At 39.8% G+C, this 16,903-nt stretch overlaps 4 protein-coding genes across 6 annotated transcripts; 2 read left to right on the top strand and 2 right to left on the bottom strand.

Moving 5' to 3' along the window:
- The first annotated feature begins 1,951 nt into the window (after positions 1-1,951).
- LOC128717813 (uncharacterized) lies at positions 1,952-4,243 on the top strand. Its single transcript, XM_053811523.1, has 6 exons — positions 1,952-2,387; positions 2,747-3,151; positions 3,227-3,333; positions 3,471-3,639; positions 3,702-3,900; positions 4,001-4,243. Exons 1-6 carry the CDS (start codon positions 1,955-1,957, stop codon positions 4,158-4,160), a joined length of 1,473 nt encoding a protein of 490 aa, XP_053667498.1. The 5' UTR covers positions 1,952-1,954; the 3' UTR covers positions 4,161-4,243.
- A 1,524-nt stretch (positions 4,244-5,767) lies between these two features.
- LOC128708116 (3'-5' RNA helicase YTHDC2-like) lies at positions 5,768-9,562 on the top strand. The gene is made up of 3 exons (XM_053803078.1): positions 5,768-5,963; positions 6,442-7,557; positions 7,620-9,562. The coding sequence occupies exons 1-3, from the start codon at positions 5,768-5,770 to the stop codon at positions 9,560-9,562; spliced, it is 3,255 nt and encodes a 1,084-aa protein (XP_053659053.1).
- Positions 9,563-11,061: 1,499 nt separating this feature from the next.
- LOC128707527 (uncharacterized) lies at positions 11,062-12,672 on the bottom strand. Of its 3 annotated transcripts, none has more exons than XM_053802486.1 (3): positions 12,051-12,672; positions 11,640-11,880; positions 11,062-11,179 (listed from the first exon to the last, which is right to left on the bottom strand). In XM_053802486.1, the coding sequence occupies exons 1-3, from the start codon at positions 12,670-12,672 to the stop codon at positions 11,062-11,064; spliced, it is 981 nt and encodes a 326-aa protein (XP_053658461.1). The 3 variants fall into 3 exon arrangements, with proteins under 3 accessions (XP_053658461.1, XP_053658469.1, XP_053658477.1); XM_053802494.1 differs by having other exon boundaries at positions 11,640-11,883; positions 12,057-12,672; XM_053802502.1 differs by having other exon boundaries at positions 12,057-12,672.
- Positions 12,673-14,522: 1,850 nt separating this feature from the next.
- On the bottom strand, positions 14,523-15,848 carry LOC128712041 (serine--tRNA ligase, mitochondrial). The gene has a single exon (XM_053806939.1). It carries the CDS (start codon positions 15,846-15,848, stop codon positions 14,523-14,525), a length of 1,326 nt encoding a protein of 441 aa, XP_053662914.1.
- Between the last annotated feature and the right edge of the window lie 1,055 nt (positions 15,849-16,903).

Genomic DNA, 16,903 nt, shown 5'->3' with positions numbered 1-16,903 from the left:
AATCGAATTACACCACCATGACCGACGACAGGCACGGGCTAAATACGCGACTAGGGGTTTATATTGTACTAACATTAAAATTAAGTGTTTACTTACATAAAGCGGTCTAAAGTTTGCCGGAATGTTATAAAAGACAAAATAAACAGACCTCGTGGAATTGGCCCTACGAACAAGAAACTGAGTAGCCAGTATAGCTGTCGATAAACATTGAGCTGTCAGCTTGACAGGTATTCAAGAAAGAAAAATATAAAAAATATATATACATATATATTTATATATATATAGAAGAGAGAAATTGCTAATAGTGCTTTGTGACCCTTTTCATATCTTCAACGCAACTAACAAATGTGAGGAATACTGTGTTCAAGTGATTTAAGGTGTGAATACATTGGTAACGATGTAGCATAGATTGGAATAACCATAAATTAGGCTATGCATAATATTGCAAAATGTGAAATGTCTACAACCATTATAGGGAATGTCCGACGGGGAAGAAACTGGCACGATGTGTGTTAGTATCATAAAGGAAAATGCAAGTGGCATTCATGGACTAGTGGGGTTGGAAATGAGTTACATGAGCTTTGAATTAATATTTTGGTACAGTTCTGATCGAGTGCAAACAATAGTTAAATGTGTGTTGGAAAGGTTATTCTGGGATCTGTGTGGAACATATATCGCCAATACACTCGCAAATATACGCACACACGAACTTGCACACCAGTGCCCACACGTACACATCCATACGGGCGGGTAAATGGAGAAAAAAATTAGCAAAACAAGCAAAAGTTGAAGCTCGTTTGCATGATACCACCACCAGTAGGAGATTCTTTAGCATTCCATTTGATAAATCCAACATAAATTCTTTTTAAGAGAATTCAGAGTACCATTCCATACGTTAGACAATTGTTTGAAGAATTTTGCAATAATAAATCATTTAGATGTTTTCCTTAATAATGTTGTATGAGATCTTCCAAAACAAATGCTTAATTCATTGTAGCTGCTGAAGGTGTAAATCTTCAATAGGATACGGGTTGAACAATACGATTCGATTCAATTTTAGATGCATTGCAACTGCATAAATGATCGTATCATTAAAAATGAGCGTAAAAGCACAAGTTCATAAAACGTAGTTAACAAAACCGTACTCAATATGTATAAGGCTAGTTTTTATATCGCATATCTTAACATCAATGCTATTGTTGATGCTAATCGTTGACCCAAAATAGGCAAAGTTTAGGATGATTTAAAAGGTACGGTCATTGTCTGCAATTCACTTCTGCATAAGTATGGTTTTGTTAACAGCGCCACCGGTGGTGTCATCATTAATTTGGATTTTCAAACTTGAGGATTTTCGCTGGCTGCTCTATCCTCTGGTAAGCATCCACTTCATAGAAGATCCGTGAACTGATGATTGCTATGTCATCAGTTGTTTTTAGGATTTAGATTGACTTGTAGAAGATGGTACCTCAAGATTCGCGGATGGCCCTATCCTGCGTTTAGTTTGAAAAATAGACAAGCTAACTCATTTCCTTGGCGTTAGTTCTAGGTGGTAGCAAACAGCAATGAGAACTTTCCACTAACCATCACTTGGTATGTGACGTTGGTCATTATCATTCTTACTAGTCTGGTAAGTTAGGCCGCGATTTCAAAACAGCTCATTGCGTCGTAAAAATTTACCCTGTGTATGCTATCGTATGTGGCCATGAAGTTATTGAAGAAAAGATTAGAGTTGAAAGTTTACTAATGTAAAGAACAATAGGAAAATGTTTCATACTATTAAGTATTATTGAATGAATGTAAGTCCATAACGATTGATTTCTCAATTTCTGCTCTCATTTCAGATATACTAGTTTAAATTGTATATATTTATCAACAGTTTAATTGAATTAATATCGTCTCTTAACAACTACAAGGAATACGTACGTAAAACGGTATAACTGAACTGCAAAACACCATGAATGAGAAGAAGAGTAAACTAAAGAATAGTGCTTGTAAAGTAAGCGACGATCCGCTAAATTGTCATTTACCAAAAATTGACACATCTGAAACGTATTTGCTGAAAATTAAAACATGGAGTCCGGGCAAACGGTCGCAGTGCTTTGTCACACTATACCGTCATACTAAAAGCAATATTTCTACGATTCAACGCAATTCCAATTCGCTTCGAACTCGCTTATCTTGCTCACATAACTCGCTGACAGATTCCATCAAAAATAAAGCAGACGATTCCGTGTTCATAACACAAGCGATGTCGCACGATGCTTTAGACGACAACAAAATTTTAGATTTTTACAACGTTCCTATTGATTCCGACATCTATACAACGCCAATTGACTTAATCAGGAATACGTACAATGCGGAAACGTCTTTTTATCGAAATCGGAACGGTAAGTTTCATCCTCTCGTACCTGCGAATTGTATATTACACAACCATGCTATTAGCTTTGTTTCGTATGATTTTTTTTTAGATGAATTTTGTGATTTCTTACTTTACATTGATGTGATTGTTTCGATAAAGCAGTGAACCACACAAAAAAAGAAATGAAGAAAAGAATATTGCATTGGGGGCATGTATCATTTATGTTGGTTTTGTTTGTGGTTGCCACTGGGTGAATTATTCGAAAGCATATGTCGTTCCTTGCATTGAATGCATATTGTTTAATTTAACAACAAACCGAAAACAACTACGTATTTTATATAGTGCGGCATAATGGAATCCACTAATGTATGTTGATATTTTTTTCAGAAGCATCACAGAGAAACAGTTGGAATAATTTGTTAAACTACAGTGAACAGATAAACTCTATTCATGAGCGTAAAAACAATAAACCCCACATTATATTCGACAGAAAATCATCTAAAGTCGTTGATAAACATACCAGTGATAAGTCAGACAGCAAGCGCAATTCCATTTCACACGAGATACGTTCTCAGTGCAAAAAGTCAAACTTTTCAGTAAATCTTAAGCAAAAGTTTTGTAACATTTTCCGAGTGAGCCGACAGCAACATCACAAACCGTTTTTGAGCAATAAACGTTCGATAGTGTCCAGTAGAGCTAAGGATAATGTCGTGTGCATTAAGGATAAAAATGAGAGCACAATCGGCAAAAAGATAAACACTCCTCGGAAGCTGCCACCACTTCCTGCCAATGGTACGTACATATTAGCAAGGATAATGGTTCTGGATGATGATATTTATTTCATATATTGCTCTTTACATTTTGCAGAATCTGATTTAAGGTACCTAATGGGCGATACTAGCGACCAAAAAAGGAAATCAGGTGAAAGAAAATCGTCGATGGACTTTACTGCAAGTATAGAAAAGGTCCAAGAGGTAAAGTAGAAAACTGTAACCACTTTTCTCAAATAGGTTGAATTATTTTTAACCTTTGCCAGAAAAGTGTAAACTGAAGGGAAAATGTTTGTAATTGGATTATAATGTTATTTGCTTACATTTCATCCCTTTTTTAGTTCGGTTGGTACTGGGGTCCAATAACTTCGGAAGGTGCTGAAAAAATACTGTCAAACGAACCGGATGGTAGCTTTTTAGTTAGAGATAGCTCTGATGATCATTACATATTTTCTCTAACATTCAAACTAAATGGCACTGTGCGACACGTTCGAATAGATCAAGATCAAGGTATAAGAAAAAATTTAGGGTTTTGAATTAAAAATTGACTATGCTCTTTTTCTACTCCTCAGGATCATTTTCATTCGGATCATGTGCTAAGTTTAAATCACGAACAATAATGGAATTTATAGAAAACGCCGTTGAACATTCGAGAAGCGGCAGATATTTATTTTTTCTGCATAGACGTCCTGAGTACGGCCCCATGCGTGTTCAATTAACAAAACCAGTTTCGCGTTTCAAACATGTGCAAAGTTTGCAACATATATGCAGGTAAGTAAAACATCTGTTTGTCCTTTATTTGTTTCAGTTCACTCCCTAGGTAAAGCGCGCAAATGGATTTTAATATTTTATTTTCGATTTTTTTTTCCAGATTTGTCATTCATAAAACAATCAAGCGAAAAGATCTTATACAAGCTCTTCCATTACCGAGAAGAGTTTTGGACTATTTGTGCTACAAAAACTGTCTTTCGGAGCGTACTGAAGTGGATTTACTAAGCAGCTTGGAAAAACCAAATATTATTCTCCGTTAGATTGGAAAATATTAACATTTTTTTCCTGATAGTGGATATGAAACATAAAATTACAACCATTAAAAAGAAACTGAAACACACATAACCTAACCTCGTAAAAAAACTACTTTGTGGTAATATTTCATTTATTTATTTGGAGAAATGCAACATAGACGATGTATTATTGAGATATTGTACGTCAATAACTACTTTTGGATATTGCTCTAGGAAGGTTATTGGAATGTCCTGAATTAAAAAGATTATATCCTACTTGAAGTCTTTTGGAGCACACTATTTCTACGATTCAAATACGATTCCTTATGCGCTACCTTGCTGCATAAATTGTCCGAAGTTACGATCGTTACAAAACGGTTTCAGAGTTCCTTAACTACCGGGTTGTCGTTGTCATCAAATACTTTGTGCCCCAGGTGGGCTCTATCACAGTCAGAATCTCCGGCAATCAGATGCTCCGTATTCGTTTTATTGAACTTTAATTTAATCCTTAATGTCTCACGTTTCAGCTAATGGGCGAGGATGTTGATCTTATCCGCAAAGCAAAAAGATTGAAAAGAATCAGGTCAGCCCGATTTGATCTATGGTACCGTAGGCCTTGAAGTCAATGAACAGCTCGGTGTGATTCTAGTGCTACCGGCATTTTTGGCGTTTAAGAGCCATTAGGAAAGTGCTTAAGTGGGATGTGATTTCGAGATCGTGGAGGAGTATTTTTGCTTTATGGTAATCACATAAAGAAAAAATTGAAAACTATTATCTAGAATTTTGTATCAAGACATTGTACTAGTTGAACGAGTTAAACTAGTTCAGTACAGTCTCTAACGAGTTACTCGAATAATGCGTACCAGAGAAATTCGCGTAACTCAAATCCCCTTTATAATTTCGTTTGTATTTTGTGATCAGTGATCACCACGTTACGAAGCACATTGTTAAATGATATTTTACAATTGTTTCGACAATTAGAAAAAAAAATTACCAAAATTAATGTTTTTAATATGTAAAATGTAACGTATTTTTTTCATTCATTAAGGTCAGCCAGGCCGTATTGCTGTAACGTATTTTTGAGAAAATTTAAAATATGACAAATAAAAAAAATATTTCCACATAGAAAATTACACGATCTATCAAAATTTTAAGATTCGCGTATCTCGAATTCGCGTAACTCGAGTGTCGCGTAAATTGGGAAATGACTGTATTGATATTATACAATCGTTGGGTTGAACAGACACAAACCGTTTTTTTTCCTTTTTTCCCTTTCGATTCTTCATTGCTTCGAACCGTTTAAAAAGGCCTTTTCGCTACACCTGTGTTGTATCAACTTTGTGCTCGATGACTTGCTTGACGTCTCTTGAAGCTAAAGGAGTTGAAGTTTGTGATATGGGGTTTGCTTGCATATCGAAAATATAAGCCGAACATTTATTAATTGCTAATAAAAAGTGTGCGGTTTATTCGTGTAGAAGACTACTATCAAATATATCCTACATTGAAACAAACGAAAAAGTTTAAAAATTCAATTGAACAAATGCTTGAAAAGTGAACAACTGTTTACCGCATATGATTCAGCTTTTTGTGATTGATGCTGTCCACACATGTTCAGGGCGAACAATTCGCTGAAGATGGCATCTAAAGAAAAGGTTATCGTAAAAATCGAAGAAGATATCCGAATATCAATACACAGGCAAATAGATCTGTTTCTTCAAGACGAGAATCAGCTGGAATACGATTTTCCATCAGATCTAACCAATCAACATCGTGCGTACATTCACGAATACGTGCGGAACAAGCAATTGAAATCAAGATCCCACGGAAAAGGTAAGCATTCTGCTATTGAATTATCCTAGAACCCATGATATCCCAGTGGTACGAAATATTAATCAAAATGGCATGAAGCTTTGTGGTCCTTCTAGATTGTGAGATATCTGAAGAATAAATAATAGTCTTGATTTTCTTCGAATTTTGTTTAAAAATAGATTCTAAAGCTTGTCTTAAAAGTTAAAGTAAAGTTAAATTACAAATTTTTCAAAATTTTAGATGATCATTTTTTTCGATTAAATTTTTCCCGAACTTTGGACACTACTAAAAAGTATTTGTTGTGTTCCTGGCACTAAGGCACTCTTAAATTATTATCTGATACCATTAAAAACATTTTTTGGCCATTTAGTTTAATAAATACAGCCTTGAAAGTATTTTTGCTTATGAAATTCCATTCGCTGGGATATAATGGGCTAATATTCCAATGCAATGGTTGACACTGGGTGAAAATTCTTAAAATGTTTTTCTTTTACTTCAGGGGAAAACAGATACTTGACCATATGCAAGACAGGTTTGCCGGATGTTACACACGATGATGCTGTGCTAAATGTAACACTGGAATCAGGTCTGATGCTAGACAGAATCGAGAAGTCATACAGCGCGTTTCGTAACTCTTGCAAGCGTTTGGGAAAAGTAAAGCCTCTACAATCACATTCCATCAATGTTACTTCGGTCTCGCCTTCAATTCCACCACTGCCGACTGGTTGCACGGAGATACAAGCCATCCGTAAGCGATTGCCTATAGCGCAGTTCCACGAGGAAATACTAAAGTGTATACAACAAAATCAAGTCATTATAATATCAGGAAATACTGGGTCTGGCAAAACTACACAAGTTCCTCAGTATATTTTAGAAGAGGCTGCACAAACAAACCAACCCTGTCGGATCATTTGCACGCAACCAAGACGCATCAGTGCAATCACAGTATCGGAACGAGTATGTTACGAAAGGAATGAACAGTTGGGCGATACGGTGGGTTATCAAATTCGATTGGAAAGTCGAGTAAAACCCACCACGAACGCATTATTTTGTACCAACGGTGTGTTGCTTCGATGTTTGATGGGTAAAGGGTGTTCAAACTTTCTGAAAAATGTTACACACATTATTATTGATGAAGTTCACGAACGAGATCAATATTCCGATTTTCTACTGATAGCTTTGAAGGACAATTTGTCGAAAAATCCGCACCTTAACATTATTCTGATGTCTGCCACTATAGAGTCAGACACATTTTCGACATATTTTGACAACTGTCCAGTTATTGAGATACCTGGCAGATTGTTTCCTATAGAAATTGTTTTTCTTGAAGATGTTTTGTTTAACATAGAAACCGGTAACCATAATGTACGCGATACTCGGATGAGGATAATGAAAAATTCGGTAGGCCAATTTGGCGAACGATTTAAACCGATAACAGACAATATCGACGATGAAACTATATTATTGATGAACGATATTTTGGAGATATGTTGGATAGAAAACAATCCCAATGATTTTCGTAACTTTTTTGTACTGATCGAGGAGGAAAACATTCCAATCGACTTTCAGCATACCGAAACACAAATGACTGCACTAATGATTGCAGCTGCGAAAGGTAATTAAACATAAATGTACTTTCAATGTGGTTATCTGAAGTTTTTTTTTCTTCTCGAATAGATTATACAGCAATCGTGCAAACGCTGCTGGATATGGGAGCGGATCCTAACATAAAAGAAAAGAATAACTACAACGCGTGCGATTGGGCTTGCTTTGTAAATGGAAGTGGCAAATGTTCTGATCTGCTGAAACAAGCGATGGGGGAAACCGATTTACCAACAATGCCCATTACGACGCTGGCACCGAACGACGCCAAACTATTGTTGGATGCATATCATACTTCCGTCGGTGACGATAGAATCGATCATAATTTAATCTTCGAAATTATCATGTACATCTGCCACCAAAAATCAGAAGGGGGCATACTGGTATTTTTGCCCGGTTACGACGACATACAGGAGCAGTACGGGTTGCTATGTAGCAAAGCGTCGAATTTGCACTGCATAGAAATATTAATGCTACACAGTAAAATGCAAACGACCGATCAGCATTCCGTGTTCAAGCCCGTGCCTTCGGGAGTACGCAAAATAATTCTCTCGACCAATATTGCTGAAACGTCCATAACGATGGATGACGTGGTGTACGTGATCGATAGTGGCAAGGTGAAGCAAAAATATTATGACTCGCTTACATCTACCAGTTCATTAGACGCTACATGGATATCGCAGGCATGCGCCACACAACGTGCTGGCCGCGCTGGACGTACGAGACCGGGGACCTGTTTCCGGTTGTACAGCAGAACGCGCCACTGTGCAATGGATCAGTATACGTTGCCGGAAATATTGCGTGTCCCGCTTACAGAAATATGCTTGCAAACAGCAATGATAATGAAGGATGCATCCATACAGGAGTTTCTAAATAAGGCAATAACGCCACCGGCAGCAATGAGCATCAAGCAGAGCATAAAATATCTCCAAAAAGTAGGAGCGTTGGATGACGACGAAAATGTAACCGATCTTGGATACACACTAGCGGAGTTGCCTGTCGACGCAAGGTTGGGAAAAATGCTGCTATACGGTATATTGATGAAATGTTACGAGTCTGTATTGTTGATTGTTTGCATCTTGAGCGTTAACGATCTTTTCGTGATACCTCCATTTGCCGGCGATAAGGATACGGCGAAAAAAATGCGTCGTGATTTGTCAGACAATTCGTATAGCGATTGCTACTCGTTAATTCGTGCTTATCAACGTTGGTCGGGCACTCGTTCTATGCACAAACGCAAAGAATTGTGCAATCGATTGTTCTTAAATCATGGCAAGCTATTAATGGTGCATGATTTGCGTAAAAAACTTCACGGACATTTGTGTACGATCGGAATGGTTAAATCTTACGAGCCAAGTAGTGCAAAAGAGCTAAATGTATATGCCTATAACTGGAGCTTGGTGAAAGGTATACTACTCGTAGGGCTGTACCCGAACGTGTGTTATTTGGAAAAGTATTCAAAAACCTTGAAAACACGCTTTGAGAAAAAAATTTTTATCCACCCGTCGTCAGTGGTAGGTGCGAATATGACCAAAAAGGCCAAAGTTCAGAATAATGCACTTTCGCTACCAAGTAAGTGGATGACGTTTGAGGAAAAATGTAAAACGGTTAGAGGATCCATGATCCGGTGCAACACGGTCGTATCACCGATAACTATAGCAATTTTTGCCGGACCATTTTCACTAGATGAAACAGAGTGTATCGTAAGACATGAAGACGAGAAAGGTCAGAAACAGTGCCGAATAGCGATCGATGATTGGATTCATTTGACGGCAAAGGAAAAAGTTGCGAAGTCCGTACTGCACGTTCGACAAGCGTTAAATGAGCTTTTTCTAAAATTTATTGAAAATCCCAGAGCCCATCAAATGAATTTGGATGAGCTCAAAATGTTAGATTATTTGGGCAGAATACTTGCTGCGGAGGATGCGTCCATACATGTGACAAATCAGTTACCAGATTTTGCAAAACCTGTTAATATGCAACGGGAACCATCGAGCGGATATCAACGAAAGAGATAAAATTATGGCAGTATTTGTATTAGGTGCGCCACAGAGTAAGAACTTGTTTCATATCCCGTTATCTTGAATTTCTTGTTGAAAATTTGCTTCATCTTTTAAAGCAATAAAAAAATCAAGTAAATTTTTCAATTCCTTTCATAATAGATAACTTCAATACTCGACAATATAAGTTGAATTATTGAAAAATATTCAATGCTTGGTGTTGGCCTCAAAAAGAAAAAAAAACTGATCGAGGCTATCATTTTGAAACGCATTAGGCAAATGCTATTTCTCATTTTCGGTCAATATTTTATAATTAAATTTTTTTCGTATAACGACTAATACACGAAAGGAGTAAACTCGTTGTAGAATGGTAGACTGTATTCACCCTAGAATATCACTCTTTTTGAAAGTCGTACGTATACATCTTCGGTCCATACGGGAGCGCGTCCGAGACAATAGGAAATCTGTTTGAAAATGAACGAATGATGTGTTAAAGAAAAACATCCATAATAAAAGATCATTTTGATTAAATAACATCTTACTTACTTATCGATACTTAAACTTATACTTCGATCGCTTCGCGGTGGGCTGCTGCAGGAGTCCTCTAAACCGCTTACGGTCGCCGTCCTCTGCCAATCCATTATCCCGGCCTTTCTGGCGGACTTATCAACGCCATCACTCCAAATCTCAATCTCAATTTGTCTAATCTGTTGTACGAGTGGCCTCCATTGTCCTAACAATGGATCACTTTTTTATTATATAAATAACATCACATATTGATAATCCGTACTACTCCCATCGGTTGTTATCAATGGTCATACAATGTTTCCGTTCACTCTTTTCTCAAACAAAGGATTGTCATTAGAATTTGTGCTGTGATAGAGATAGAAAATTTTATTGTTTTTTCCCAACAAAAATGTAGATCTATTATGAGGGTTATGGAGGGCTTTTTGGAATCATCAACTATTCGAATAGGATTTGCATAAGCTATGCACATGATGGATCGTCTAGGTTGGAAGCTAGAACGTAGGAACAAACATAGGAGAAATAGTTTAAAACAGGAAGTTGATGTTGAAGGTATGCGGCTTTGCAGGGAAGGAGTGAAACGGGGCATATACATATACATATATATATATGATATATGGTTGTATGATGGTTTTGTGTACTGCATGCCTCAATGCTCTGGATTCTGGAATGATTATTGAACTGCTCTTGCTTCGGAGCGAAGATCTTGATGATGGCAAGTCATTGAACTAATCACGCATAGCGCAATCCGTCACGCAACGTTGCGGCAACGTAAAAAACTGTTTCGCTAAGGAGCATGCAATGGGGTTTGGTATTAGCTGTGTCGGGTTGATTGGTTCCTGCCACGCGGTTGGCGGCAACGGTGTTCAGATGTGCGTTGCAAGAGAATGGTGCGTGCTGTATGTTCGGCGCTGCAAGACATTGCGATGACGATGGTAATGATGATGATAGCCAAGCAGTTGGCCGTTGCTTTATGTTGGTCCTTGTGCGGTTTATGGGCGCGGTTTTATTGTTTTCGATGCCGGCGGCGGAATTTTGCTGAAACCCGCTGCATCAAATACTGGGAGCAGCTCTCGCACACGCCCAGGAATGCTTCCGTCAATCATGCGTCTAATGGAAGTTTGAAGAAGGGAACACACATAAGTATCTAGCATGAACACAACGCTTACAACTGATCTGAGCGTGATCTTTTTTAGCTGTACGAGATTGCCAACAGCAGATTCAACATTGTTTCACCAAAGACTGAATAGGACTTTAATCGGAACACATTAGTTAGCATCTGCAATAGATAGGACTTTGAAACAAACATACTATACTGAATTTTGTTCGTTAATCTTCGTTAATCAGCTTTCGGCTTTTTAAATTTGCCGGCAAATTGTATGAAAACTTGCAGCTCTATATAGCTAATTAATGTGCGTGAGAGGTGAGTATAGTGTGTTCTTTCTATCCCAACTATTGCAGAATCCTGTAATTATTGTTGTACAAAGTATTCTCTGCTTCGCAAAGACCGACAGAGGACTCCAAAGGAAGTTGGAATGCTCGATAAGCAATCAATAACAACTCTACTTACGTTCCTCGTTTAGTAGCAATTTTGGCCGCGTGTGGTGGTAGTTGGGCCTCGGTGGGGAAAAACGTAGCTCCATAGAAGTCCAACCCGTTCTGCAGTAGGTGATTGTACTCATCGAGCGAGGCGAGCGTGATACGTATCGGTGGTGGTGGCGATTCTTTCTGCAGTGCCACGTCCTGCTCGTCGATTGGTTTGGTAGTCGGCAGCTTTGGTACCTGGGGTTTCGTTTGGGGCGCACCGGCGGCTGCTGGCGTTGGCGCATCGTTTACGCCGTGGGTCGCGTGGGAAGAAATGAACGGAACACAGGTAGATCGACAGACAGATACAAAGACATACAAATGGGGATAGAGAAAATGCAGAAAAACGGAAAGAGAGACAGAGAGACCAGAATCAGTCGGGCGCGTGCTCGCGTACACTTACCGGTCGCATGCATCTGACCGGGATCCGGCTGGATCGCGGGTTTCTGATACTGCACGACCAGCCGGACGACCTCGACCACCGAGTTGAAACGATACAGCGAGTGCCGGATGTCTTCCTCCGGCAGGTCCTCCGGTACGTCAAATACGTACAGCATGAATGTCTTCTGCGGCCGGCACGGGATGGCAATCTTTTTGTAGAACCGTGCCCCAGTCACCTTATGGAAGCCCTTCTTAAACACCGCCTGATAGTCTTCCGGGTTGGAAAACTTAAACAGTATGCCGGTGGCCGTCTTCGTCAGGCTGAAGCAACCTTTAAAGTTCATCTTTTCGCATATCAGAGCCGCACGGTCCATCGACAGTTCGTGCGAGGGCGTGAGCAGAAAGGCACCCTTGGCGAGAAAGTTCTCGCTGTCTGACACTTCCGAGTCGTCGTCATCGCTCGCATTCACAGCACGGCTCGCGGCACGTTTATCGTTCCACAGCACATCGGACATTTTCGGACTGCCGACCGATTGTTTGGCGCCGGTCGGCATCAGATTGCTAGAACTGCGCTGCCGTCGGTATTCGGACAGATTCTTCTCCTGCTCCACATCTGAGGTGTTGCCAATGTATGACATTTTTTTAAAAAAGGTCTCCGTTTTATTCTATTTTTTAGCGAACGCGAGAATTTTGAATTCCTCAACAAACTGGTGTGTAATACCACAACACTTAGCACACGGTACCACGGTTCCGGAACTAGGAATGCACAAGCGAACGGGGGATAGCTGATGTATATCTGAGGCAATTAGAGCTCACTGAGATCCAACGCTCGGGAGGCGTAGATGGGTAGTTTGATAGAAGAGGAGATTTGAGGTAATCCTTGCCGGCTGCGCACTGCTCTGAGAGACAGAACACGATTCTGGATGTTACACCACTTCTGGCGTAATGAGAAGACACACCACGAACCGTTTGCTTTTATACCACACACGTCAGATTTAAGGTTATGCCTGGGTAGGTTAAATAACCTTTCGGGACCCCGCTGGATATGGTAGACGAGGAAACGCACATGCCATCCATCGTTGCCTCCATCATCTCGACGACCGTAGAGCAGGGCGAGAAGGTTCAACCACTCATCATGGTGAACAAAGCACCAAAAACTGGAAGACAATTTGAATTGTTTCAAATCAATTTGAGTTCACGCACGCAAATTGCAGACCATGTGCGCGCACACCACTACCTTCGATCACAATCTTTGGCCCACGGATGTACCATACCAAGCCCGATTGCCCGTTGTGCATCATTTATCACATGATACGTAAGGGAATGTGGAGTCCAACAGGTTGGAGGGGTACGTAACTGACAAAATTGTTTTACCTCACTCGTTCGCATTCGGTATCGATGGTTACTATTCGTATCAAATTTCTTAAGACGTATTTATGCTTAATCTTCATCATTTATGTTCTATGTACGTATCTGCTCATTGCCAGCATCTATCAGCATCCATTGCATTTAGATCGAACAAAATGGCAGGGAAAGAGCTTTAAACATTGTGAGCAATCAAAAACCTGACTGATACTCTGACCATTCAGTTTTATACATATATATATGATAGCGATAAAAAATTGTATCTTACTTTTCGCTTCAAGAAAAACGCACACCGCATCTTCGCGATGAATATCGATACCATTTCAATATCGCATAACTTTCACGCCTCATTGCACATTGAGCTGTCGGATATCGGCGGCGTTTAGCTTGTCTCATGCCTTATGATTTTGCAGTTGGCGGTTAAACTCTTATAGTGTTTCCTACGTCATATGGACAGGGAGGAACCGCCTGTCACTATTTCTTTTTTGTTCTTGCTTTAAATGGTTTGTACCGTTTGTTGGCTTTTCATTTTTCTACCATTTGTAGCTCATAAATCTCGTACATCGGTTTAATTTTCATGTAATGCGCCGACTAACATCCGGTGCGACAAGGAATTCTGCAAATTTTCTGTCGTTTCTGGTTCTTTGCATTGCATTGCATGGATGGAGTTCTTTTTTGTTTTGTTTCTCATCATGGGTGAGGCTACAACGAAATTCCAGAAATACGTCTGGATTATCCCTTATCCATCTGTGCCTGTGATAGTATCCAGAGTTTCACCAAGTATTCTTTCTGTTCTCTTTGTTACATTAGATACGGGGATAATCGCTCTTTTCGCGGTTAGCTAAATCAGAGTGGAAGGTTGGTAATTAGTATTTGAAAGGTTTACCTACTCTTTTGAGATTCATAAAATCACCTTCGCGCTTCAACTCACTCATTCTCATGCACCGACAAGTGATTCACTCTTTTGGAATTTTTTTCCCGCGATTTTCCACTAATTGTTTCCACAATTTAGTGAAACATGAAAGACTAGTGAAAGGATTTTCAAAACCTCTTGCTGAATTAAATCTAAGTGCAAAAGAACGGGGAATCGTGTGCACTTTTGTAGCGTATCGAAATGTTTTATTCAGAACGTTTCCTCTTGCATCAACCGTTTCGTTAGCTTTAGCTCCGGTAACATCTTTCGTCTACGGATAAATTGCTTCTCACTCATAAACTTTCGCAACACTTCTGGGATAGTTACGGTATAGTTGTCGTTCTGAAAGTTTTCCAGCAGTGCGATTAACATTCTCGGAATAGCACATGCGGTACCATTGACCGTGTGGGCAAATGTTTCCATTCTGTCCGTTCTGACATCGTTTGAGACGCGAATACCAAGCCGGCGTGCTTGGTAGTCCGTGCAGTCACTGCAACTCGATATTTCACCATACATGCCGCGTCCAGGCATCCAAGCTTCAATGTCATATTTTCGGTAGGCTGGCGCACCTAACTCACACGGCGGCATGTCCAGCAAAAGAAAGTGCAGTCCAAGTTTGTCAAACAGGTTCACTTCGATATCACGAAACTCTTCGAGCACGGTAGCGGATTGATCAGGACGGCAGACGGCAAACATTTCTACCTTGGTAAACTGATGCACCCGGTAAATGCCTTTTTCCTCCTGCAGCGCTGATGTCTCCGCCCGGTAACATCGACTCACAGCCATCAGCTTGTATGGTAACGATTCTGCCGGTATCACACGGCCAGCAAAGTAACCAGCCAGTGCCATTTCCGATGTGCCCGAAAGGCACAGCGATTCCCTTGCATCGCTTTGCAACTTGTACACCTGATTGCGTTCACCATGAACGCTCATACCGCAACTCTCTATAATGCGTCCCGGTAGCAAATCTGGCACAGTGATAAGCTGGAAATTTCGCCGGCGCAAACCCTCTACGGTATAATTGATAAGGGCGTGTTCGAGTTCAGCTAACTCATCCGTCAAATAGTACGAGCGATGTCCGGTAAAGTTGCCCAAATTCTCCATCCGGTATAAATTCATCTTCTTGCTGATATCATTGAACTGGAAGTATTTCCGATCGGCACGTTTGTGCTGCTCATTGAACCGTCTCAAAATTCTTGGCTCGTTGCCATACTCAAGCAATTGGGGGTGAGTACGATTGGGAATTTTGCTAAGTTCCAACTGAAGCTGGGATTTTAAGGTGACTCGTTCGCTTTCTGTTAGAGCTGTTCCCGCGGAAAGCTGCTCATCAATTTTATGCACGAGTCGTATATCACCAATTCCCTTTCTGTGTTGTATGTTAGTTTCAATAGTTGGCATATTAGCAGGATTTAACAGATATTCCGTATCAAAGCAGGCTTCCTGCAGGTTGAAACGTTGCTGGGACATACGCCGGGCAAAGAGCCGTAAGATGCTGTGCCTCATATCTTTTAATACCACACACTTTCGTGCAAACATTGTGCAGATTAAACGAAGCACCTAAAACAGTGACTAAAAATTAACAATATGTGATTTCTCTCGTTACGCAAACTTTACCTCAACCTTTACCTACTGTATCATGTTGTTTTGAAATCGTGCATTCGCGCCGGCTCCGTCAGGTTCTATTTGTTGCGGTTTCTTTTTTGACAGCAATGACATCCGGATTTTTTGAGAACAAAAATTGCCGTTTTTCAATTTACAGCAAATTCTCAATGATAGTATCATTTAATATCGTCGCAGATGCATAAAATGAAGCAAATTTCAAATGATTAGCTTTATTCCAAGGCTATTTGTTCCTTTCATCGCAGCTGTTGCAAATTTTCACTGCATTTGAGCGATACATTACCTTAAAACATCCGTATTACTTTCTTTGCTTCAGTTTGAGCCTAAAATACATTATTCAAGGTGATTATATGTGAATAAAATGATACAATAAAATATGTTCTATGAATTTGTAGAATATTAAACAAAAAAAACAACAAAATATGAATATCCAAATCTGTTTAAAACTGCGGATTGCACTCTACGTAGCTGATTTTTTTCCTTGACATCAAGCAACATTCACACCAAAATTGCAAGAATGAGCGAGATGACTGACCGCGACTTGAACAATGTGTGAGAAATAAACTTTCCCCTATAAACCAAACGTATCGCGCAAGTTTTTGTTGTATGTGTAGCTGTCAGTCGGCCTTGTTTGTAAAAAAACTCGGCCTAGAAGCAGCAAGAAGGAAAAAAGTGCAACGAGAGTGTGACTCGTCTCGGCAATCCGAAAATAAAGACAAGATTCTTATAGGATCAGAACATCGCAACGGCTCCCAAAGCGAAGAGCCGGAGTTGGTGGCAAAAAATAAAACAAAACCCAACGAACTTGTGAAGGCAGAGGTAACAGGGTGGATAAACGACGGAATTGGCGCAGCGTTTTTCTTCGGTTGCACGAATGATTACACCCAGGCCTGTCCGCTCGGAACGCGTACGATCGTACCGAAAAGGCATTGACTTGCTGTAGGTCCGTACCAGGACGGTGATATTCAGTG

The sequence above is a fragment of the Anopheles marshallii genome, chromosome X (assembly GCF_943734725.1).
Source record: "Anopheles marshallii chromosome X, idAnoMarsDA_429_01, whole genome shotgun sequence".
In the NCBI taxonomy this organism is placed as follows: domain Eukaryota; kingdom Metazoa; phylum Arthropoda; class Insecta; order Diptera; family Culicidae; genus Anopheles; species Anopheles marshallii.
This window is presented reverse-complemented; position numbering and strand designations above follow the sequence as displayed.